General features: G+C 38.8%; 1 protein-coding gene across 4 annotated transcripts in view; it reads right to left on the reverse strand.

The window, feature by feature from the left end:
* The window catches only part of ACACB (acetyl-CoA carboxylase beta), a 350,436-nt gene that overhangs the window by 56,295 nt on the left and 267,367 nt on the right, over nt 1-26,774 (reverse strand). For all 4 annotated transcript variants that reach the window (XM_053702123.1, XM_053702121.1, XM_053702122.1 and 1 more), the window contains 7 exons: nt 21,220-21,319; nt 20,151-20,258; nt 17,246-17,302; nt 16,891-16,932; nt 16,419-16,634; nt 3,397-3,552; nt 1,948-2,151 (listed from right to left, as the gene is read on the reverse strand). In XM_053702123.1, the coding sequence (XP_053558098.1) occupies nt 1,948-2,151; nt 3,397-3,552; nt 16,419-16,634; nt 16,891-16,932; nt 17,246-17,302; nt 20,151-20,258; nt 21,220-21,319 (883 nt within the window). The remainder of the gene's footprint in view (nt 1-1,947; nt 2,152-3,396; nt 3,553-16,418; nt 16,635-16,890; nt 16,933-17,245; nt 17,303-20,150; nt 20,259-21,219; nt 21,320-26,774) is intronic.

Genomic DNA, 26,774 nt, shown 5'->3' on the forward strand with positions numbered 1-26,774 from the left:
TGGCTGATTTCAAAAATTTCAGCCAATAGGAATGCAAGATACCCCAATAAATATGGGGTACCTTGCATTCAATCTTCAGTGTGCGGCGGATGATCGCATGAAGAGGAGCCTCCACGCCGCTGAGGATCGACACATCTAGGAACATTGCTCCGCACCTCCGCTCCGCCTTCGCTGTGGATGAAGATAGAAGATGATGGACCCGCCTGGAAGAAGACCTTTTCCGTCGGACTTCAAGAACTGTGAGTACCTATTTGGGGCTTTAGTGTTCGGCCTTTTTTTTTTTTTTTTTAAGATTAGTTTTTTTTTTGGGGGCAATCGAAAAAGAGCTGAATGCCCTTTTAAGGGCAATGCCCATACAAATGCAATGGGTAGTTTAGGTTTTTTAGTGTTCGGTTTTTTGGGGGGTTTGGTAGGTGGGGAGTTTTACTGTTAGAGGGGGGACTTGGTATTCTTTTAAGGAAAAGAGCTGTTTAATTTAGGGCAATGCCCTACAAAAGGGCCTTTTAAGGGCTATTGGTATTTTATTCTTAGATCAGGGGGTGTTTTTAATTTGGGGGGGGGCTTTTTTACTTTTTTATTTTCATAGGGAATACGTTTTTTTTTGTTTTTTTTGGATAATGTGGTTTATTATTTTGTGTAATGTTAGTCTTTTTATTTTCTGTAATTTTAGGTTAATTTATTTTTTCTTAATACTTTGTGCGAGTGGTTATTTTTTATTTCTTAATACTTTGTGCAGGCGGTTATTTATTTATTTTCTCTTAATACTTTGTACGGGCGGTTAGTTTTTTTTTTTTAACACTTATTGCGGGCGGTTAGTTTTTTTTTGTTGAAATGCTCCGTTTGCCTTCGCTGCATCCAGGTGGATTCCGAAAATAGCAGGGTGGTGAAAGAATCCACTTGTAATGGATTCTTTCCCCACCCTGCAATTTTCGGAATCCACCTCACGCAGCCAACATTCCTTTGAGGATGCGTGCGCAACTGGCGACACCGACAGACACGTTACAAACGCGATTATAGTATTGCTTTGTCAGTTATTCAATTTTACAGTATTTTGTGGTCCTTTAATAATGCAATGTAAGAATATACTATAGTTTAAAGTTAAAGGGTACATCTTCCCCAAATGAAACCATAAGGGAGTCCTGTGACTCATACAACGAAACAGAGGAACTACTACTAGACTGGTCAACATAGGAGATCTTGTGGAAAACAGTTATGAGGAGAGTAACCATATCATTTGTGCTTCTCTGATGAAGGTATAGAGTAGCTATATTTCCTAAGCTTTGGGGGAAAATTCAGCAGGATACATGGAAAGACCCCCCAGAAGGAGATTTAGAAAGATACACATGATTTTCACACTGTTCCAAATCAGTTAAATCCTTTCTTCCCCCTCTGACTCTGAGCATCCCCCCCTGTTGTCCGGGGTCCAAAGTTGCAGCTTGTGACATCCTGTATGTAGCGGTATGTGCTGGTGCCGAGAGTTATGCTGTTTCTTAAAGAGACAGTAGCCCAAAAATGTACCAAAGTACCAAAACCCCCAAAGTTAGCCCCAGACTATGTGTACACAGTTCCACTGATCTTTGAAAGAGCAGCACGTATAGTAGCGGAGTGCTGGGAATATGACTGGTTCTAGAAAGTAGGGGTGTTTTGCCTCTTCCCGCATGTTTTGATCTTGTGGACTCTTACCATCCTTTGAAAGAAAGGGAATTTATTTAGGAATAAAAAGCTCCAAAGAAATGGAATGTCCATTTAAAGCTGTTTAAAATGATTTTGAAATAAATAGGTGTATGTTTGTGCACAACTCATCCCATGAGACAGATTGTTCATTGGTTCATAAAGGCCCACATATAAAACCTAAACAAACTAAAAATAGCCAGACATTATAAAATGCCCTCTGAGACGTAACACATTACATTTACTGTTCCTCTAACATGAATTAGCATATCTCACCTGTCCAGTGCTGGGGTCAGTCACCTCCTTGTAAAGACTCATTTCTAGATAATATCCAGACTCATTGGTCAGAAACAAGCGAATGGGGATGGCCTTGCCAGTAGGTGTTAAACGGATGTTAATCTTGACTTCAGCTTGAAGTACTCGCAGCTTCCACAGCCGGCTACCATATCTCATGACCATGGAACGTACTGATTCTTCTATCTAATGGACAAGAAATAATGCTCTGGAGAAGGTCAACAATTTAATAACCAAAACAATACGGATCATAATAAATCATTATAAGCAAACAGCAGTTCCCAAGATATAATGTATTAGCTGAAGGGACATAGAAATGAAATAAAATATCTAGTGTGTTGGAGCATTAGTGCACTGTTGCTTGCATTTCACTGTGTGTTTAACCTTTGTAAAGCATTTAAACACATAATTTAAGTCAGGCCCAGATCGGCAACACAGTAGTGGGACCTAGCCTAACAAATGTGATGAGCCAATCACAAGAGAACATGTTCAGCAGAACTGTAGTGCTGCTATGAAGCGCACTTTAACTATGGGATTCTGTGGAATGCTTTCAAAATTTGTAATTATATATCTACCAAATCCCCATAGACTTTAATGATGAATTTTAAAGAAAAAACATTAAACACTTCTAAGAGATTGTGATTGACCCCCTATATGTTTAATCCCTCTGCAGGGGTTAAACTCACATGTATATGCAAGCAAAAGAAATAATAATGAAATGGTCAGACACATCAGCACATTTTATTTTTGCACCTTCGTCCATTTAATTAAGTCAAGGTATTGCGTTTACTGTACATCTATAGTAAAGAGCTTCGGAACAGGGATGTGTCCACTGATTCAAACACAGCTTTTACATGAAGAACACTTATGTAATGTAATTTCATGCTAATGTATAAAGAAGGGCATAATGATCTCAAGACTGCAAGTGTGTTTATGAAATATACATTGGGGTTACCTATCTATTCAGTAATGGCACAGTAATAATCTAATTCATACATTACTAGGCTTGATGTGATTTTTCCAAAACAAGGCTGAATGTGGTGCACATCTACAACAAAACATGTTCTGCTTTACAAGTCCTACTGCATTATTAAATACAGAAAGCAAATTAGTGCTGAAGGCATTATAGAAAAAGTGTTTAATACTTCTTTCATATATATATGACGACTGCTATCAATCAGTGTATGCTTTCTTATTCATTACAAGTCACCTTTGTGTTAGAAGACCTTTCCTATCCAATGCATAATGAATACTTCATATTATCTGTAAACTATGCACTATGAGATGATATAAATAGAGCAATTCCTTATGCTCATGGTTATAAATTCCAGCCACCAGGCAAAAATCCAGCAATTATCCTCATCTATGTGTAGACAATAGCATGACAGTCCATGCACATGAGGGGGAAGATCGAGGAGATGAAGGAATCACCTTTGATGGGTCCATAATGACAGTAGGAACAAAGTTCAAGAAAATGTGATTACAGTCGGTGCGGATACTGGGGTTATTAAAAGCTACTTCTAACTCATCCATGGCTTCCAGCAAAAGGCGTTCACCTTCATTCTGCAAGTATTCAAATGATGCTTCCTAGTAATGAATAAAGCACAAAATATCAGTTGAAGCACTCCGATAGAAAGTAATCACTGCAAGTACATTCACCCTACATACATAATAACATTATCCTATATTTATATTGCATTGTCCACCCTTATAATCTGTAATGAGGACATCATTAAAGAAAGTAGGGTTACAGTCAAGACACAGAAACTAACTCTACTGTATTGCATTTGCCTGTATAATCTAAAACAGCAGATTACAGTGGCGTCACTGAGGGTATGTGGGCAGCACCTGGGTGACACTCTCGGGGGGAGCACAGAAATGCTTCACTAGACACTGCTGCTGCTGGTGGGAGGAGTTGGGGCACAAATCTGGTTAGTGGGATAGTGAGATCCTCTAGCAATGGGCAGTAAACCCTTCCTACCATACAGTGAATGCAAGCCTGTCAGCGGTCCTGCTGTGTCATCACCCTGCACTGTGTGGAGCACAAGGTGCTTACATTTCAGTATGGCTTGCTTTGGGGTTATTTAGCTCTTTTCAGCTGTAATAGGAATATTCCACCTTAAGTTGGTTAGACTCTGTGAAAGAGGAGGGGTCTGGAGCTGCTGTCAGGATCTGTAGTTTCAGCCTGCCCTGGAAAAGGAGGGGGGTTTGAGGAACTGAAGGTAAGCTGGCTAGGCTTAATAATGTGTGTTGATATTAATTTAATTTATAGAAAGTCTTAAAGTTATCCACTGACCATGCAAGTTAAACAAAGTATGGAACTGGATCTTTACATTAAACAAAAGGAGTGCATGTGTGTTTCGTTTTCTTTCATGTAATTAGCAAGAGTCCATGAGCTAGTGACGTATGGGATATACATTCCTACCAGGAGGGGCAAAGTTTCCCAAACCTCAAAATGCCTATAAATACACCCCTCACCACACCCACAATTCAGTTTTACAAACTTTGCCTCCGATGGAGGTGGTGAAGTAAGTTTGTGCTAGATTCTACGTTGATATGCGCTCCGCAGCAAGTTGGAGCCCGGTTTTCCTCTCAGCGTGCAGTGAATGTCAGAGGGATGTGAAGAGAGTATTGCCTATTTGAATGCAGTGATCTCCTTCTACGGGGTCTATTTCATAGGTTCTCTGTTATCGGTCGTAGAGATTCATCTCTTACCTCCCTTTTCAGATCGACGATATACTCTTATTTATACCATTACCTCTGCTGATTCTCGTTTCAGTACTGGTTTGGCTATCTGCTATATGTAGATGAGTGTCCTGGGGTAAGTAAGTCTTATTTCTTCTGTTAAGTGTGATCAGTCCACGGGTCATCATTACTTGTGGGATATTATCTGCTCCCCTACAGGAAGTGCAAGAGGATTCACCCAGCAGAGTTGCTATATAGCTCCTCCCCTCTACGTCACCTCCAGTCATTCTCTTGCACCCAGCAACTAGATAGGTTGTGTGAGAGGACTATGGTGATTATACTTAGTTTTATATCTTCAATCAAAAGTTTGTTATTTTAAAATAACACCGGAGTGTGTTATTACCTCTCTGGCAGAGTTTGAGGAAGAATCTACCAGAGTTTTGCTATGATTTTAGCCGGAGTAGTTAAGATCATATTGCTGTTCTCGGCCATCTGAGGAGTGAGGTAAACTTCAGATCAGGGGACAGCGGGCAGATGAATCTGCATAGAGGTATGTAGCAGTTTTTATTTTCTGACAATGGAATTGATGAGAAAATCCTGCCATACCGATATAATGTCATGTATGTATACTTTACACTTCAGTATTCTGGGAATGGTACTTCACTAGAATTACACTGTAAGAAAGACATAAAGCTGTTTAATAACTAGAGATTATGTTTAACGTTTTTGCTGGAATGTAAAATCGTTTTCATTTACTGAGGTACTGAGTGAATAAATGTTTGGGCACTATTTTTCCACTTGGCAGTTGCTTAAATCTGTTTTTTTCTGTCAGTTTCTGTTCTCCCTCACTGCTGTGTGTGTGGGGGAGGGGCGCTTTTACTATGCATCAAATATTTCAGTCAGCATTGACTGAGATAAAAACGTTTATTCTGTAATTTGTTTCCTGCTTTCAGAAATTGTTATCTTTGCTAATGGGATTAAACCTTTGCTAAAGTTGTGTTGTTTAATTGCTGAGGGGAACAATCCTTTGCTAAAACTGTATATTCTGACAAAGATTGATGCTATAACTTAATTATTTTAACTGTTATAATTTTTTTCTGTGCTTTTTAAAGGCACAGTTCGTTTTCATATTATTTGTAAATTACTTTGAAAAGTATTTTCAAGTTGCTGTTTATTTGCTAGTGTGTTAAACATGTCTGATTCAGAGGAATATCTCTGTGCTATATGTGTTAATGCCAAAGTGGAGCCCAATAGAAATTTATGTACTAAATGTATTGATGCTATTTTAAAAAACAGTCAATCTGTACAAATTGAACATATTTCACCAAACAACGAGGGGAGAGTTATGCCGACTAACTCGCCTCACGTGTCAGTACCTGCATCTCCCGCTCAGGAGGTGCGTGATATTGTAGCGCCGAGTACATCTGGGCGGCCATTACAAATCACATTACAAGATATGGCTACTGTTATGACTGAAGTTTTGGCTAAACTACCAGAACTAAGAGGTAAACGTGATCACTCTGGGGTGAGAACAGAGTGCGCTGATAATGCAAGGGCCATGTCTGATACTGCGTCACAGTTTGCAGAACGTGAAGACGGAGAGCTTCATTCTGTGGGTGACGGTTCTGATCCAAATAAACTGGACTCAGACATTTCAAATTTTAAATTTAAGCTTGAGAACCTCCGTGTGTTACTAGGGGAGGTATTAGCGGCTCTGAATGATTGTAACACAGTTGCAATCCCAGAGAAAATGTGTAGGTTGGATAAATATTTTGCGGTACCGACGAGTACTGACGTTTTTCCTATACCTAAGAGACTTACTGACATTGTTACTAAGGAGTGGGATAGACCCGGTGTGCCTTTCTCACCCCCTCCTATATTCAGAAAGATGTTTCCAATAGACGCCGCCACACGGGACTTATGGCAAATGGTCCCTAAGGTGGAGGGAGCAGTTTCTACTTTAGCTAAGCGTACCACTATCCCAGTGGAGGATAGCTGTGCCTTTTCAGATCCAATGGATAAAAAATTAGAGGGTTACCTTAAGAAAATGTTTGTTCAACAAGGGTTTATATTGCAACCTCTTGCATGTATTGCGCCTGTCACGGCTGCAGCAGCATTTTGGTTTGAGTCTCTGGAAGAGACACTTCAATCATCCACACTAGATGACATCACACACAAACTTAAATTCCTTAAGTTAGCTAATTCATTTATTTCAGATGCCGTAGTACATTTAACTAAACTTGCGGCTAAAAATTCAGGATTCGCCATTCAGGCACGCAGAGCTCTGTGGCTGAAATCCTGGTCAGCTGATGTTACGTCTAAATCTAAATTGCTTAATATTCCTTTCAAAGGGCAGACCTTATTCGGGCCCGGCTTGAAAGAGATTATTGCTGACATTACAGGAGGTAAAGGTCATGCCCTGCCTCAGGACAAGGCCAAAGCCAAGGCTAGACAGTCCAATTTTCGTTCCTTTCGTAATTTCAAAGCAGGAGCAGCATCAACTTCCTCTGCACCAAAACAGGAAGGAGCTGTTGCTCGCTACAGACAAGGCTGGAAACCTAACCAGTCCTGGAACAGGGGCAAACAGGCCAGAAAACCTGCTGCTGCCCCTAAGACAGCATGAATTGAGGGCCCCCGATCCGGGACCGGATCTAGTGGGGGGCAGACTTTCCCTCTTCGCCCAGGCTTGGGCAAGAGATGTTCAGGATCCCTGGGCGTTAGAGATCATATCTCAGGGATACCTTCTGGACTTCAAATCCTCTCCCCCAAGAGGGAGATTTCATCTGTCAAGGTTGTCAACAAACCTAACAAAGAAGGAAGCGTTTCTACGCTGCGTACAAGATCTTTTATTAATGGGAGTGATCCATCCAGTTCCGCGGTTGGAACTAGGACAAGGGTTTTACTCAAATCTGTTTGTAGTTCCCAAAAAAGAGGGAACCTTCAGGCCAATCTTGGATTTAAAGATCCTAAACAAATTCCTAAGAGTTCCATCGTTCAAGATGGAAACTATTCGAACATTTTTGCCCATGATCCAAGAGGGTCAGTACATGACCACAGTGGATTTAAAGGATGCTTACCTTCACATACCGATTCACAAAAGCCATTACCGGTATCTAAGGTTTGCCTTTTTAGACAGGCATTACCAGTTTGTAGCTCTTCCATTCGGACTGGCTACGGCTCCAAGAATCTTCACAAAGGTTCTGGGCACTCTTCTGGCGGTACTAAGACCGCGAGGAATTTCAGTAGCTCCGTACTTAGACGACATACTGATACAAGCTTCAAGCCTTCAAACTGCCAAATCTCATACAGAGATAGTACTGGCATTTCTAAGGTCGCATGGATGGAAAGTGAACGAAAAGAAAAGTTCTCTCTTTCCACTCACAAGAGTTCCCTTCCTGGGGACTCTGATAGATTCTGTAGAAATGAAGATTTACCTGACAGAGGACAGGTTAACAAAACTTTAAAGTGCATGCCGTGTCCTTCATTCTATTCAACACCCGTCAGTAGCTCAATGCATGGAGGTAATCGGACTAATGGTAGCAGCAATGGACATAGTTCCTTTTGCACGCCTACATCTCAGACCACTGCAACTGTGCATGCTAAGTCAGTGGAATGGGGATTACTCAGATTTGTCCCCCACTCTAAATCTGAATCAAGAGACCAGAAATTCTCTTCTATGGTGGCTTTATCGGCCACATCTGGCCAGGGGAATGCCATTCAGCAGGCCAGACTGGTCAATTGTAACAACAGACGCCAGCCTACTAGGTTGGGGCGCTGTCTGGAATTCTCTGAAGGCTCAGGGACTATGGAATCAGGAGGAGAGTCTTCTTCCAATAAACATTCTGGAATTGAGAGCAGTCCTCAATGCTCTTCTGGCTTGACCCCAGTTAACAACTCGGGGGTTCATCAGGTTCCAGTCGGACAACATCACGACTGTAGCTTATATCAACCATCAGGGAGGGACAAGAAGCTCCCTAGCAATGATGGAAGTATCGAAGATAATTCGCTGGGCAGAGTCTCACTCTTGCCACCTGTCTGCAATCCACATCCCGGGAGTGGAGAACTGGGAGGCGGATTTCTTAAGTCGTCAGACTTTTCATCCGGGGGAGTGGGAACTTCATCCAGAGGTCTTTGCCCAAATACTTCGACGTTGGGGCAAACCAGAGATAGATCTCATGGCGTCTCGACAGAACGCCAAGCTTCCGCGCTACGGGTCCAGATCCAGGGATCCGGGAGCGGTCCTAATAGATGCCTTGACAGCACCATGGACCTTCAGGATGGCTTATGTGTTTCCACCTTTCCCGATGCTTCCTCGATTGATTGCCAGAATCAAACAGGAGAAAGCATCAGTGATTCTAATAGCGCCTGCATGGCCACGCAGGACTTGGTATACAGATCTGGTGGACATGTCATTCTGTCCACCTTGGTCGTTACCTCTGAAACAGGACCTTCTGATTCAGGGTCCTTTCAAACATCAAAATCTAACTTCTCTGAAGCTGACTGCTTGGAAATTGAACGCTTGATCTTATCAAAGCGTGGTTTTTCTGAGTCAGTTATTGATACCTTAATACAGGCTAGGAAGCCTGTTACCAGAAAGATTTACCATAAAATATGGCGTAAATACCTATATTGGTGCGAATCCAAAGGTTACTCTTGGAGTAAGGTTAGGATTCCTAGGATATTGTCTTTTCTACAAGAAGGTTTATAAAAGGGGTTATCCGCTAGTTCCTTAAAGGGACAGATCTCAGCTCTGTCCATTCTGTTACACAAGCGTCTGTCAGAAGTTCCAGACGTTCAGGCTTTTTGTCAGGCTTTGGCCAGGATTAAACCTGTGTTTAAAGCTGTGGCTCCACCATGGAGTTTAAACCTTGTTCTTAACGTTTTACAGGGTGTTCCGTTTGAACCCCTTCATTCCATTGTTATAAAGTTGTTATCTTGGAAAGTTCTATTTTTAATGGCTATTTCCTCGGCTCGAAGAGTCTCTGAGTTATCAGCCTTACATTGTGATTCTCCTTATTTGATTTTTCACTCGGATAAGGTAGTTCTGCGTACTAAACCTGGGTTCTTACCTAAGGTAGTCACTAACAGGAATATCAATCAGGAGATTGTTGTTCCATCCTTGTGCCCAAATCCTTCTTCGAGGAAGGAACGTCTTTTGCACAATCTGGATGTAGTTCGTGCCCTTAAATTTTATTTACAGGCAACTAAAGATTTTCGACAAACGTCTTCCCTGTTTGTCGTTTACTCTGGTCAGAGGAGAGGTCAAAAAGCTTCTGCTACCTCTCTCTCTTTTTGGCTTCGTAGCATAATTCGTTTAGCTTATGAGACTGCTGGACAGCAGCCTCCTGAAAGAATTACAGCTCATTCCACTAGAGCTGTGGCTTCCACTTGGGCCTTTAAGAATGAGGCCTCTGTTGAACAGATTTGCAAGGCTGCAACTTGGTCTTCGCTTCATACTTTTTCCAAATTTTACAAATTTGACACTTTTGCTTCCTCGGAGGCTATTTTTGGGAGAAAGGTTCTTCAGGCAGTGGTTCCTTCTGTATAAAGAGCCTGCCTATCCCTCCCGTCATCCGTGTACTTTTGCTTTGGTATTGGTATCCCACAAGTAATGATGACCCGTGGACTGATCACACTTAACAGAAGAAAACATAATTTATGCTTACCTGATAAATTCCTTTCTTCTGTAGTGTGATCAGTCCACGGCCCGCCCTGTTTTTTAAGGCAGGTAAATATTTTTTAAATTATACTCCAGTCACCACTACACCCTTGGCTTCTCCTTTCTCGTTGGTCCTTGGTCGAATGACTGGAGGTGACGTAGAGGGGAGGAGCTATATAGCAACTCTGCTGGGTGAATCCTCTTGCACTTCCTGTAGGGGAGCAGATAATATCCCACAAGTAATGATGACCCGTGGACTGATCACACTACAGAAGAAAGGAATTTATCAGGTAAGCATAAATTATGTTTTTTTGTGACACTCCAAGCTATGGTTGGGCACTTTGTTTATAAAGTTCTAAATATATGTATTCAAACATTTATTTGCCTTGACTCAGAATGTTCAACTTTCCTTATTTTCAGACAGTCAGTTTCATATTTGGGATAATGCATTTTGATTTAACCATTTTTCTTACCTTAAAATTTGACTTTTTCCCTGTGGGCTGTTAGGCTCGCGGGGGCTGAAAATGCTTCATTTTATTGCGTCATTCTTGGCGCTGACTTTTTTGGCGCAAAAATTCTATTTCCGTTTCCGGCGTCATACGTGTCGCCGGAAGTTGCGTCATTTTTTTGACGTTATTTTGCGCCAAAAATGTCGGCGTTCCGGATGTGGCGTCATTTTTGGCGCCAAAAAGCATTTAGGCGCCAAATAATGTGGGCGTCTTATTTGGCGCGAAAAAATATGGGCGTCGCTTTTGTCTCCACATTATTTAAGTCTCATTTTTTATTGCTTCTGGTTGCTAGAAGCTTGTTCTTTGGCATTTTTTCCCATTCCTGAAACTGTCATTTAAGGAATTTGATCAATTTTGCTTTATATATATGTTGTTTTTTCTCTTACATATTGCAAGATGTCTCACGTTGCATCTGAGTCAGAAGATACTGCAGGAAAATCGCTGTCAAGTGCTGAATCTACCAAAGCTAAGTGTATCTGCTGTAAACTTTTGGTAGCTATTCCTCCAGCTGTTGTTTGTATTGATTGTCATGACAAACTTGTTAAAGCAGATAATATTTCCTTTAGTAAAGTACCATTGCCTGTTGCAGTTCCTTCAACATCTAAGGTGCAGAATGTTCCTGATAATATAAGAGATTTTGTTTCAGAATCCATAAAGAAGGCTATGTCTGTTATTTCTCCTTCTAGTAAACGTAAAAAATCTTTTAAAACTTCTCTCCCTACAGATGAATTTTTAACTGAACATCATCATTCTGATTCTGATGATTCCTCTGGTTCAGAGGATTCTGTCTCAGAGGTTGATGCTGATAAATCTTCATATTTATTTAAAATGGAATTTATTCGTTCTTTACTTAAAGAAGTACTAATTGCTTTAGAAATAGAGGATTCTGGTCCTCTTGATACTAATTCTAAACGTTTAGATAAGGTATTTAAAGCTCCTGTGGTTATTCCAGAAGTTTTTTCCTGTTCCTAATGCTATTTCTGCAGTAATTTCCAAAGAATGGGATAATTTGGGTAATTCATTTACTCCTTCTAAACGTTTTAAGCAATTATATCCTGTGCCGTCTGACAGATTAGAATTTTGGGACAAGATCCCTAAAGTTGATGGGGCTATTTCTACCCTTGCTAAACGTACTACTATTCCTACGTCAGATGGTACTTCGTTTAAGGATCCTCTAGATAGGAAAATTGAATCCTTTCTAAGAAAAGCTTATCTGTGTTCAGGTAATCTTCTTAGACCTGCTATATCTTTGGCTGATGTTGCTGCAGCTTCAACTTTTTGGTTGGAAACTTTAGCGCAACAAGTAACACATCGTGATTCTCATGATATTATTATTCTTCTTCAGCATGCTAATAATTTTATCTGTGATGCCATTTTTGATATTATCAGAGTTGATGTCAGGTTTATGTCTCTAGCTATTTTAGCTAGAAGAGCTTTATGGCTTAAAACTTGGAATGCTGATATGGCTTCTAAATCAACTTTACTTTCCATTTCTTTCCAGGGTAACAAATTATTTGGTTCTCAGTTGGATTCCATTATTTCAACTGTTACTGGTGGGAAAGGAACTTTTTTACCACAGGATAAAAAATTTAAAGGTAAAAACAGGGCTAATAATCGTTTTCGTTCCTTTCGTTTCAACAAAGAACAAAAGCCTGATCCTTCATCCTCAGGAGCAGTTTCAGTTTGGAAACCATCTCCAGTCTGGAATAAATCCAAGCCAGCTAGAAAGGCAAAGCCTGCTTCTAAGTCCACATGAAGGTGCGGCCCTCATTCCAGCTCAGCTGGTAGGGGGCAGGTTACGTTTCTTTAAGGAAATTTGGATCAATTCTGTTCACAATCTTTGGATTCAGAGCATTGTTTCAGAAGGGTACAGAATTGGTTTCAAGTTGAGACCTCCTGCAAAGAGATTTTTTCTTTCCCGTGTCCCAGTAAATCCAGTAAAAGCTCAAGCATTTCTGAAATGTGTTTCAGATCTAGAGTTGACTGGAGTAATTATGCCAGTTCCAGTTCCGGAACAGGGGATGGGGTTTTATTCAAATCTCTTCATTGTACCAAAGAAGGAGAATTCTTTCAGACCAGTTCTGGATCTAAAAATATTGAATCGTTATGTAAGGATACCAACGTTCAAGATGGTAACTGTAAGGACTATCTTACCTTTTGTTCAGCAAGGGAATTATATGTCCACAATAGATTTACAGGATGCATATCTGCATATTCCGATTCATCCAGATCATTATCAGTTCCTGAGATTCTCGTTTCTGGACAAGCATTAACAGTTTGTGGCTCTGCCGTTTGGCCTAGCTACAGCTCCAAGAATTTTTACAAAGGTTCTCGGTGCCCTTCTGTCTGTAATCAGAGAACAGGGTATTGTGGTTTTTCCTTATTTGGACGATATCTTGGTACTTGCTCAGTCTTTACATTTAGCAGAATCTCATACGAATCGACTTGTGTTGTTTCTTCAAGATCATGGTTGGAGGATCAATTTACCAAAAAGTTCTTTGATTCCTCAGACAAGGGTAACCTTTCTGGGTTTCCAGATGGATTCAGTGTCCATGACTCTGTCTTTAACAGACAAGAGACGTCTAAAATTGATTGCAGCTTGTCGAAACCTTCAGTCACAATCATTCCCTTCGGTAGCCTTATGCATGGAAATTCTAGGTCTTATGACTGCTGCATCGGACGCGATCCCCTTTGCTCGTTTTCACATGCGACCTCTTCAGCTCTGTATGCTGAAGCAATGGTGCAAGGATTACACGAAGATATCTCAATTAATATCTTTAAAACCGATTGTTCGACACTCTCTAACATGGTGGACAGATCACCATCGTTTAATTCAGGGGGCTTCTTTTGTGCTTCCGACCTGGACTGTAATTTCAACAGATGCAAGTCTCACAGGTTGGGGAGCTGTGTGGGGATCTCTGACGGCACAAGGAGTTTGGGAATCTCAGGAGGTGAGATTACCGATCAATATTTTGGAACTCCGTGCAATTTTCAGAGCTCTTCAGTTTTGGCCTCTTCTGAAGAGAGAATCGTTCATTTGTTTTCAGACAGACAATGTCACAACTGTGGCATAAATCAATCATCAAGGAGGGACTCACAGTCCTCTGGCTATGAAAGAAGTATCTCGAATTTTGGTTTGGGCGGAATCCAGCTCCTGTCTAATCTCTGCGGTTCATATACCAGGTGTAGACAATTGGGAAGCGGATTATCTCAGTCGCCAAACGTTGCATCCGGGCGAATGGTCTCTTCACCCAGAGGTATTTCTACAGATTGTTCAAATGTGGGAACTTCCAGAAATAGATCTGATGGCGTCCCATCTAAACAAGAAACTTCCCAGGTATCTGTCCAGATCCTGGGATCCTCAGGCGGAGGCAGTGGATGCATTATCACTTCCTTGGAAGTATCATCCTGCCTATATCTTTCCGCCTCTAGTTCTTCTTCCAAGAGTAATCTCCAAGATTCTGAAGGAATGCTCGTTTGTTCTGCTGGTAGCTCCGGCATGGCCTCACAGGTTTTGGTATGCGGATCTTGTCCGGATGGCCTCTTGCCAACCGTGGACTCTTCCGTTAAGACCAGACCTTCTGTCACAAGGTCCTTTTTTCCATCAGGATCTGAAATCCTTAAATTTAAAGGTATGGAGATTGAACGCTTGATTCTTGGTCAAAGAGGTTTCTCTGACTCTGTGATTAATACTATGTTACAGGCTCGTAAATCTGTATCTCGTGAGATATATTATAGAGTCTGGAAGACTTATATTTCTTGGTGTCTTTCTCATCATTTTTCCTGGCATTCTTTTAGAATACCGAGAATTTTACAATTTCTTCAGGATGGTTTAGATAAGGGTTTGTCCGCAAGTTCTTTGAAAGGACAAATCTCTGCTCGTTCTGTTCTTTTTCACAGAAAGATTGCTATTCTTCCTGATATTCATTGTTTTGTACAAGCTTTGGTTCGTATAAAACCTGTCATTAAGTCAATTTCTCCTCCTTGGAGTTTGAATTTGGTTCTGGGGGCTCTTCAAGCTCCTCCGTTTGAACCTATGCATTCATTGGACATTAAATTACTTTCTTGGAAAGTTTTGTTCCTTTTGGCCATCTCTTCTGCCAGAAGAGTTTCTGAATTATCTGCTCTTTCTTGTGAGTCTCCTTTTCTGATTTTTCATCAGGATAAGGCGGTGTTGCGAACTTCTTTTGAATTTTTACCTAAAGTTGTGAATTCCAACAACATTAGTAGAGAAATTGTGGTTCCTTCATTATGTCCTAATCCTAAGAATTCTAAGGAGAAATCGTTGCATTCTTTGGATGTTGTTAGAGCTTTGAAATATTATGTTGAAGCTACGAAATCTTTCCGTAAGACTTCTAGTCTATTTGTTATCTTTTCCGGTTCTAGAAAAGGCCAGAAAGCTTCTGCCATTTCTTTGGCATCTTGGTTGAAATCTTTAATTCATCTTGCCTATGTTGAGTCGGGTAAAACTCCGCCTCAGAGAATTACAGCTCATTCTACTAGGTCAGTTTCTACTTCCTGGGCGTTTAGGAATGAAGCTTCGGTTGACCAGATCTGCAAAGCAGCAACTTGGTCCTCTTTGCATACTTTTACTAAATTCTACCATTTTGATGTATTTTCTTCTTCTGAAGCAGTTTTTGGTAGAAAAGTACTTCAGGCAGCGGTTTCAGTTTGAATCTTCTGCTTATGTTTTTCGTTAAACTTTATTTTGGGTGTGGATTATTTTCAGCAGGAATTGGCTGTCTTTATTTTATCCCTCCCTCTCTAGTGACTCTTGTGTGGAAAGATCCACATCTTGGGTAGTCATTATCCCATACGTCACTAGCTCATGGACTCTTGCTAATTACATGAAAGAAAACATAATTTATGTAAGAACTTACCTGATAAATTCATTTCTTTCATATTAGCAAGAGTCCATGAGGCCCGCCCTTTTTTTTGTGGTGGTTATGATTTTGTATAAAGCACAATTATTCCAATTCCTTATTTTATATGCTTTCGCACTTTTTTATCACCCCACTTCTTGGCTATTCGTTAAACTGAATTGTGGGTGTGGTGAGGGGTGTATTTATAGGCATTTTGAGGTTTGGGAAACTTTGCCCCTCCTGGTAGGAATGTATATCCCATACGTCACTAGCTCATGGACTCTTGCTAATATGAAAGAAATGAATTTATCAGGTAAGTTCTTACATAAATTATGTTTTTGTTTGTTTTTTAAGTTATTTTCAAAAAAGTTTGGTCTTTCTTTCGCCAAAGAAAAAAAAATGTGCCCATCAAGCAGGGAAGAGTCAGTGTCCTTCCTGTTTTCTCTCTGATTGAAATTCCTTTTAGTGCTTCCGCTTCTAGAGATAACTGGGATGATGTTTGAAAGGGAAATAACAACAAATTAAAATAGTCCTTGCAATTAAATGTTTGTGAAACATCTTGGCAGTAGGATAAACCTACTTACATTATTGTATACACCAATAGTATGTGCTGTGTGTTTTTACTATAACATTAGTATCAAACAAAAAAAAACATTAATGTTGTGAACTGAGCTGATTTTGTCCCTTCAAATACAAATATGTTAAGAGCACAATTTTGTTGTCATGTGACAAGTGTACCTTTGTGATAAGATCAGAGTGTCTGATAATGGCCCGAACAAAGAATCTATAATCTGTCACTTCTATGCCTGCTGCAACTTTGGCTGCTCCAAGATAGAGATGCATCTTGTGGTTAGCGCATGGAACTGCTGTGAGGTCGAAGTTACGCATTCTGCTTAACTCTAGTTGGAAAGCTAGGGCAGGTTCCAGGTGTCTGTAGATCCTATCCTCAGCAAACTTAACACAAAAGAAAAAAACATAACATGTATAAGCATATCATATGTTTAGACTAAAACAGATCAAACTGAACTTTTATGTAAATTATTTTTTACTTCAATTTACGATTAAATTAAACCAATATAAACATAATTGGAAGAGAATAACATTAGGTAGTCTTTAAGTATCATATATTAACAGATAATTCCATTAGTATTTAGCATTTTTATTTCACAAAAAAACTAAACTCAAGTCAAATGACGTTCTGTGGACAAACCTCGTCTCTTGCTCTGAAAGTGAAGAACTTTGGAAACTCTCTCTGTAACAGAACACACATGAGGACATTATTTACTCAGTGCTCCTACATTATTAACACCATGCTAAACTAAAAACCTTTCATATTATTCAAAGACCATGTACAATTATTTAACCCTTAATGGTGTAGGCTTAATGATTTGAGAGTCCTCTCCAGTGAGAGAAACCGCTCTCATTCCTGTTATTTTCTGGTGCCTACTCATCACAAGTTGGAGATATATTTCATAAGTTAACTGAATTGGTCTTAAAGAATAAGGGAAACGCAAGAGTCTTATTTTACTATACAAAATATACTTTCTGTAGTAAACTTCACTAACCTGTTGAGCTATCAGGAAGGTTATTCTCCGGAGTCCATAGTCCACTAAGATATTTTTCTACAAGTAGAAAAGAGCAATACTGAGTCAGTGGAGTAATTTAACCCTTTTATAATAAATTATATTTAGATCTTCAATGGTGATTTAACAGTATAGGGCAAGATTATGAGTGGCGCACTAACTGTTGCTCACGAGCGATAAGGAGTATATTGCGTCTCTTTGTGCATGTCGGAAGCTGAAAGTAAGCTTGAGCGCAATTAAATTTAACACGCGTCGGGTTATCGTGACTTCAGAGCTATGGCTGACTGTTGTACAGTACAGTTACACTCATAACTTTTTTATGCAATATTTTTTTTAAAATAATTTGTTATTAGACAGTTATTATAAGGGCTCAAAGATGTGAGGTCTCAGGTGTTAGGGGGAAAAAAAAGCTGCAAAGGGCTTTAACATAGATACATACATATACATTTCTACAGATGTATGTGTGTATATATATATATATATATATATATATATATATATATATATATATATATATATATATATATATGTGTATTTATAGACATACAGGTATATATATAAATATATATATATATAAATAAAACTATTTCTCAACAAAAACATCATATATATATATATATATATATATATATATATATATATATATATATATATATATATATATATATATATATATATATATATATATATATATATAGGCAGAAAGAGTCAGTTGCACTCTCACAAACAGTTCTCCAAGGGCCAGGGTGCTAGAGTGAGTGAAATGTAGCAAAACAGGAAACAGCACTCTCTGGACTTAAGTATTAAACAGATAGTTTATTCGGTCATACCGAATAAACTATCTGTTTAATACTTAAGTCCAGAGAGTGCTGTTTCCTGTTTTGCTATATATATATATATATATATATATATATATATATATATATATATATATATATATATATATATATATATATATATATATATAAATATTTATTTAAAGTAAATGTCAATTTTGATGCTAAAGTGCACGGTTTTTAAAAATTCGATTAAAAACAGGGGCACTTTAATTCATCAAAATTTACATTTCTTTCCTGTTGTGAAAAAAAACTTACCTTTTAAACCTGACAGCTGCTCCAGCTTCCTCCACCCGTCGCAAAGCCTCTTCCTGGGTCTAAAATGAGGAATCCGGCTTCCTCCAATCACGGCGTTGAATCAGACACCGATTCCCCCGGGGAGAAGCCGTGATTGGAGGATGACCTATCCATCATTTCTGACGTCAGCAATGGCTTGCAACGACCAGAGGAAGCTGGAGCTGCTGTCAAGATTAAAAGGTAAGGTTTTTTTCACAACAGGAGTGAAATGTAAATTTTGATGAATTATAAGTGCCCCTGTTTTTAATCGAATTTTAAAAAAAACGGGCACTTTAGCATCAAAATTGACATTCACTTTAAGAATAAATAGAACATATTCTGCTATGTGAAGAACATTCATATGTGAAATATTCAGATTTCATGTCGGGTTAGCACACTTTGGTTTGCTCGCAAGTATGGCTGTTCATTTGTTTTCAACTTTTATGCCAACGCGATCAGTTTGGATTTTTGCGTGTGTCAGGTTAGCGCTTGTGCACTTTCAACTTGTAAAACGCGAGCTATCCGACACGCACAAAAAGCTTACTTCTAGCGAAGTTAATGCACCTGCTGAAGCACTAATTTGCTCTCCACTCGTAATCTAGCACATGGTATTTATTTAAATATATATGCTAAATTAAAACATATAATAAATGTGCAAATGGGGGAAATAGATTGATAGTTGTTAAAAAAAAAGTAATGTAATATTAACTATTGTACACTTATACGACTGCGAGATTGCATGAGTATGTTATGTTCCCCCCTCTACATAAAAATACAATGAATAAAATATTATTGTGTAATAAAAAAAATTATAAATTGAAGTCATAGATTAATTATTGACCTCTATATGAGTTTCAGTTGATGGGTATTTGTATTGTGTGGTTTAGGAAGTACCAGCCCCCTTCACCTACACTATGGGTATCCATTGTGAATGTTAGTGAGTAGCTTGTTTCTAAATTATGACTAATTCTAAGGTAACGTGCTAACATATACTTTGGATAAATTGTAAAAAACAGCAGAGATCACATTTGTGGGATTCTCCCTCTCTTTAAAGAATCAATACCAATTAACAAGGCAGGTATTTTCAATAAATATAAGTATGTCATTGACATGTGCTTAAAGAACTTGTATGACATTTTGCAACATAGCTAATGTTGGTAAAACGTGTGCACCTATTAGCAACAGACACACATTTTTAATACAACAACAACTGCAATGTAATACAAAATGACAAAGTCACACTATACAAAATGACAAAGTCACACCATACAAAATGACAAAGTCACACCATACAAAGTGACAAAGTCACACCATACAAAGTGACAAAGTCACACCATACAAAATGACAAAGTCACACTATACAAAATGACAAAGTCACACTATACAAAATGACAAAGTCACACTATACAAAATGACAAAGTCACACCATACAAAATGACAAAGTCACACTATACAAAGTGACAAAGTCACACCATACAAAATGACAAAGTCACACTATACAAAATGACAAAGTCACACTATACAAAATGACAAAGTCGCACCATACAAAATGACAAAGTCACACTATACAAAATGACAAAGTCACACCATACAAAATGACAAAGTCACACCATACAAAATGACAAAGTCACACCATACAAAATGACAAAGTCACAGTATACAAAATGACAAAGTCACACCATACAAAATGACAAAGTCACAGTATACAAAATGACAAAGTCACACCATACAAAATGACAAAGTCACAGTATACAAAGTGACAAAGTCACACTTACCTTTGACTGTGCAAAGGTTCTAAACATGGCTACCAGCTCCTCATCCTCCAGGCGGTCAGCAGACTGGATTGCAACATTTAGAATGTGTATTGGTTCCTCTCTGATGTTCTGAAGAGATATATCTTTGGTGAGTAGACATTTATCTATCACTTTAAACAGTAAGCATTTTATTATATTAATATGTAACACTTATCTATCACTTTAAACAGTAAGCATTTTATTATATTAATATGTAACATTTATCTATCACTTTAAACAGCAAGCATTTTATTATATTAATATGTAACACTTATCTATCACTTTAAACAGTAAGCATTTTATTATATTAATATGTAACATTTATCTATCACTTTAAACAGTAAGCATTTTATTATATTAATATGTAATATTTGTGGGGACAAATAAGTGCACTTGGATAATAACTTGTAAAGGCTCAGTTAAAATAAAAATTATATACTTCCTCTCTCAGCTAGCTACAATATACTTCATATATGACACAATGCCCAAAATGCAAATTGTCCCCAGCTACAATGTTGCACTGTGTGTTGGGAATGTATGTTTTTAAATACTTTATATGTTTTAGTTTAGATTGAATATTTTATTTAAAGGAACATTAAACACCTTGAGATTTTTATATTAAATGTGTAATAAAATAACTTTGCAATATACTTTCATTGGCTTTAACTGAAAACAACTGCAAAACAATGTACTGTATAATAACTTTATGACTGTAGTTAGCCTTGTTGTCTGCTTAATAAAGCCTATATTGGTTCCTTATTAGGGAAATAGTGGGTGAAGTTTGGCTATTGATACCCAATTGCAGTAAAAAGACTGTTCATATGGTTTAAAAACATTTAGACTTGATTGATATGTTATTTTACACCAACACAACAAGGATGTCTTGTAATTACAAGGCGTTTACTGTCCCTTTAATGCATCTGAATCTTTTTTCCTTTTTTGTTCCCAAGTTTATGAAAATGTATGATAAGTGACCTAAATGTTATAAGGCTTGTCTGGTGTCTAAACTAGTACGTTCTAACGTTTGTATGAGTTATCTGCTAGCAACAACCTTATTGTCTTCTTCATCATAAAAGGTAGATCGTGCTTCACTAAACAATGGGCTGTCCAGAGGAGGGTCTGCAAAGCAGGAGATGACCTCATCAAAGTTCCTGGAAATATTAAAAATAAAAACAAACAAATGACCTCATACTCAAAATGGCTCTAAAATTCTAAGATGTCCTGAAACACCAAGAACAACTAATTATTTAAACATTAATTAGCTGTACAGTATAAAGTATACATTCAAAATAAAGGCAAATGAGAAGGGATTCTTACAATTAATGGTGTGAATAGATCTTAATGCAGCTCATCTAATGGATTTTAGTAGGCCCCAATATTCTCTTATATAACACCAACACCATGTTGCATAAACTGAACCAGTTTTTCATCACACAGGCAACCAACACTTAAAAAAAATTATTAATCTTGTCTGTTTATTTGAACTAAGTGGGTTTCTCTGCTTTTCCTTTAAAACCATAAAATTATGACCACCTTTTCTGCACCAATGTTGTCACAACCATAATGTATTTTTAGATCTTTCCTTGACCTGGAGTTGGGCACGTTATATCCCACAGCTTTCCCTTAAACACCTTAATAATGCTTCCATGATAACAAACAACAAAATGTATGCTTATCTGATAAATGTATTTATTTCCGGATATGGTGAGTCCACGGCTTGAGTAATTACTGTTGGGAATATCACTCCTGGACAGCAGGAGGAGGCAAAGAGCACCACGGTTAAACTGCTAAGTATCACTCCCTTACCCACAACCCCCAGTCATTCGACCAAAGGGAAATGGAGAAAAAGGAGTAACACAAGGTGTAGAGGTGCCTGAGGTTATAGTCAAAAGAACAACTGTCTTAAAATAAAGGGTGGGGCCGTGGACTCACTATATACAGAAAGAAAGAAATTTATCAGGTAAGCATAAATTTTGTTTTTCTTTCCTACGATATGGTGAGTCCATGGCTTGAGTAATTACTCTTTGGAACTAATACCCAAGCTAGAGGACATGGATAAATAGGGAGGGACAAGACAGGCAATCGTAAACAGAAGGCACCACCGCTTGAAGAACCTTTCTCCCAAAAGAAGCCTCAGCCGAGGCAAAAATATAAAATTTGGACATTTTGGAAAAAGTATGTAGAGAAGACCAAGTTGCAGTCTTGCAAATTTATTCCACAGAAGCTTCATTTTTGAAAGCCCAAGAAGAGGAAAGCAGTCTAGCAGTCTGATAAGCCAAACAAATTATACTTTGTAACTAAAAAGAAGAGTAGTAGCAGTAGTTTCTGACCTTTACGTTTCCCAGAGAAACAAACAAAGAGGGCAGAGGACTGGTGAAAATCCTTAGTCGCCTGTAAGTAGAATTTAAGAGCACGTACAACATCCAACACAGAGAGGGACCAACAATTTCCTGATTGATATTTCTATTAGAAACAACCTTAGGAATAAAACCTAACTTAGTACGAAGAACCGCCTTATCGGCATGAAAAATAAGATAAGAGGAATCACACTGTAGAGCTGAGAGTTCTGAGACTCTTTGAGCAAAAGAGATAGCAACAAGAAACAAAACCTTCCAGGATAGCAACTTAATGTCTATGGAATGTAACGGCTCAAACTGAGTCAGCTGTAAAACTTTAAGAACAAGGTTAATGCTCCAAGGAGGAGCAACAGACTTGAAGACAGGCCTGATTTTCACCAAGGCCCGACAAAAAGATTGCACGTTTGGTACATCCGCCAAACGTTTATGTAGTAAAACTGATAAGTAGAAAAAAACATAGGGATCCGCTGGATTACAGTAAAAATCAAAATTTATTCTTTTCCAATTAAAAGTTCACATCCAGGAAAGGAATACAACACCACACAAACAAATGAACGAAGTGAAGTGGTGTGGCACTATTGGCTTACGCTTTTCGGCTAAACAGCCATAGTCATACTAGCCTGTAGTGCCTATGTGTCACACCTGTTAAAATACTAGTACTTGAAACCTGATAGGTTAAAAATGAAAACACACCCTCTTCATACAACTAATAAACCGTTGATGAGTATAACCACCCCAATGAAATACAGGAAGGAATATAACCGTGATTAGCATATATATATACAATGGACATAGTATAGAATTTGTAAGTAATAATTATGATACTTAGAAACACCTGCAAACAGACGAAAATAATGAGTAGATGGAATAACGGGCCTCCTAGACTCTCAAATGATTAATGTAACACTGATAAAGCAGAAATCTGACCCTTCAGGGTCCCTTTTCCAGACCTTCCTGAAGAAAAGATAAAATTCTAGGAATTCTAATCCTACCCCAAGAGTAGCCCTTGGATTCACACCAATAAAGATATTTACGCCATATCTTATGGTAAATCTTTCTAGTAACAGGCTTGCAAGCCTGAATCATGGTCATGGATGAAGGAAGGGACCCTGAATCAGGAGGTCCTTCCTCAGAGGTAGTCTCCAAGGTGGGAGAGATTACATCTCCACTAGGTCTGAAAACCAGATCCTGAAAGGCCATGCAGGGGCTATTATAATCACCTACGCCCTCTCCTGCTTGATACGAGCAATAACTTGTAGAAGGAGAGTAAATGGGGGAAATAGGTATGCCAACCTGAAAACCCAAGGAACCGCCAAAGCATCTATCAGAACAGCCTGCGGATCTCTTGACCTTGAACCGTACCTTGGAAGCTTGGCGTTCTGACGGAACGCCATCAGATCTAACTCCGGCATCCCCCATTTGAGGACTAAGCTGGAAAACGGGATGAAAAGTCTGTCTGCTCAGAAAATCCACTTCCCAGTTGTCTACTCCTGGAATGTGGATAGCAGATATACAGCAATTATGGGTCTCTGCCCACTGAAGAATCAGAGTAACCTCCATCATGGCTAAGGAACTCCAAGTTCCTCCCTGGTGATTGATGTAAGCCACAGAGGTTATGTTGTCTGACTGGAACCTGATAAACTGGACTGAGGACAACTAAGGCCAAGCCAATAGAGCATTGTAAATCGCCCTCAACTCCAAGATGTTGATTGGAAGAGCAGACTCCTCCTGAGTCCAAAGGCCCTGAGCTTTTAACGAGTTCTAGACTGCTCCCCAGCCCAGCAGGCTGGCGTCCGTGGTCACGATCACCCAGGAAGGTCTCCAAAAGCATGTGCCCTGAGACAGATGTTCCTGAGAAATCCACCACGGGAGAGAGTCCCTTGACAACTGATCTAACTCTATTCTTTGAGATAGATCTGCATGGTCGCCATTCCATTGTCTGAGCATGCACAACTGGAGAGCTCTCAAATGGAATAGAGCAAAAGGAATGATGTCCATGGAAGCCACCATCAGACTGATTACCTCCATACATTGAGCCACTGAAGGATAAGCAGTAGCCTGAAGAGAGAGGCAAGAGGAAATGATTTTGTATTTCCTGACCTCTGTCAGAAAAATCTACATCAATAGAGAATCTATTATAGTCCCTAAGAACACTACTCCTGTAGCAGGGGAAAGGGAGCTTTTTTCCAGATTCACATTCCATCCGTGGGAACGAAGAAAAGACAACAATATCTCTGTGTGAGATTTTGCTTGTTGAAAAGATGGCGCCTGAACCAATATGTTGTCCAGGTAGGGTGCCATAGCAATTCCACAAGTACGGATTACTGCCAAAAGATCCCCCAGAATCTTTGAATAAATTCTGAGAGGTGTGGCTAGACCAAATGGAAGAGCCACGAACTGGAAATGTTTGTCCAGAAAGGCAATCAAAAATCTGTGATGGTCCCTATAAATAGAAATATGAAGATACGCATCCTTTAGGTCTATGGTTGTCATGAACTGACCCTAATAAACATCAAATAAACTTCTAAAATACCCCTCAGGCAACCCCACACCTCAATTACTGAGGAGTCTTATCACTACCAATTAAGACCGATCACTCAGAAATGGAGAAAAACAACCTTTTCCTCAGAAACGTTATAAAGTACAGCCGGTCATGTGACCGCAACTGCCAAGCTCAAATTACAGCTGCGACACAAAGAGGCACTACTTCCTGGTACACTGAGTACCAGAAATAACCGGTTTTTCAAACCTGACAGTTTAAAATGTTGCATCATTTTATTTTAAAGAAAAGAGAAAATGAATAAGCTGCTGAAATAGAAAATTCAGCCTTACTTTCAGTTTAAACCTGTATTGTTTTATCAAGTAAATATGTGTCAGAAAATAAAGCCTAATAAAAACAATTTTACCCTTTCTTTTTTAAAAGAGTTTAAATGTTAGTCTCACACATGCTACAGTGCCTGCTTCATGCCCCAGTGTAACCCATACAACAGGATTACCTATGTCCCCCAAAAAAAGCAGTGTTTTTAATTTGATAAGTGCATGGTCTCCACAATTGGAAGAAAAAGCACTTACCTGCTCCGCTGTCTGGCATGTAGAAAGTTACAAGGTATGAGAGGACACAGTTCCTCACATAGACCTTTGAAAAAGAAAGAACAGAGTAGCCAACTCTGACTTTCTAAACTAGGGCAGCAATTGTTAGGAAAATGCAGTAAGTACCTCTTTACAAGTTCTTAACTGCTTTAAAGCCACCACTACTCGACTGCATGGAATGACGTGGAATACGGCTATACCCCAAAACTTGCTTGTAGATGAAATAAAAAAAAATCTTCTGACACCTAAACTTCACCTCCTCCATGCACCGAAGGCAAAGAGAATGATTGGGGGTTGTGGGTAAGGGAGTTATACTTAGCAGTTTAACTGTGGTGCTCTTTGCCTCCTCCTGCTGGCCAGGAGTGATATTCCCAACAGTAATTATTCAAGCTGTGGACTCACCATATCTTAGGAAAGAAATATTGGTGCCAGCAACATATCACTATATGAGTTTTAAAGTACCCCTCTACACTTCAGTAACTTCAAAACTATTTAATTAGAGAATATTAAGACAGAAAGAGATGCAGACAAATAATAAAAGATCTGTGTATCCATTTGGGTCTCTACAATCACAGCTATTTTCCTTTATAATATTAACATGTAGGGATAAGCCTGCACAAACAAGTATATATATATATACAGTATATATATATATATATATATATATATATATATATATATATATATATATATATATACTGTAGCAAACAAATGCACTCTCAGGTCTTCTTTATAGTGAGTCAACAAGAAAAATGTATTAACGTTTCGGGGTTCACACAGACCCCTTCATCAGAATACAAACAAAGTGTCACATCACAATCTTAAATAGTGTTTCACAACTAATTACAAACAAATACCAATCACCTGTGTGCTTCAGTTCAGTTCCTATGTTGCGCAGTGGAACGCACGCCATGTGTTCCACTGAAACCGGAAGTGTGATAATACATACAAAGGACCCAGCACTCTTCATCTGTGTATTTATTAGTGACGTTTTGGGGTAGGGAACAACCTTCCCCTTCCTCACAGATGAAGAGTGAGTGCTGGGTCCATTGTATTTATTTGCGATAACATCCACTCAAGCACCCTCAAGTTGTGGAATGGAGTGTGAGAGTGCATATATATATATATATATATATATATATATATATATATATATCAC

Source organism: Bombina bombina, chromosome 2 (genome assembly GCF_027579735.1).
Source record: "Bombina bombina isolate aBomBom1 chromosome 2, aBomBom1.pri, whole genome shotgun sequence".
In the NCBI taxonomy this organism is placed as follows: Eukaryota; Metazoa; Chordata; class Amphibia; order Anura; family Bombinatoridae; genus Bombina; species Bombina bombina.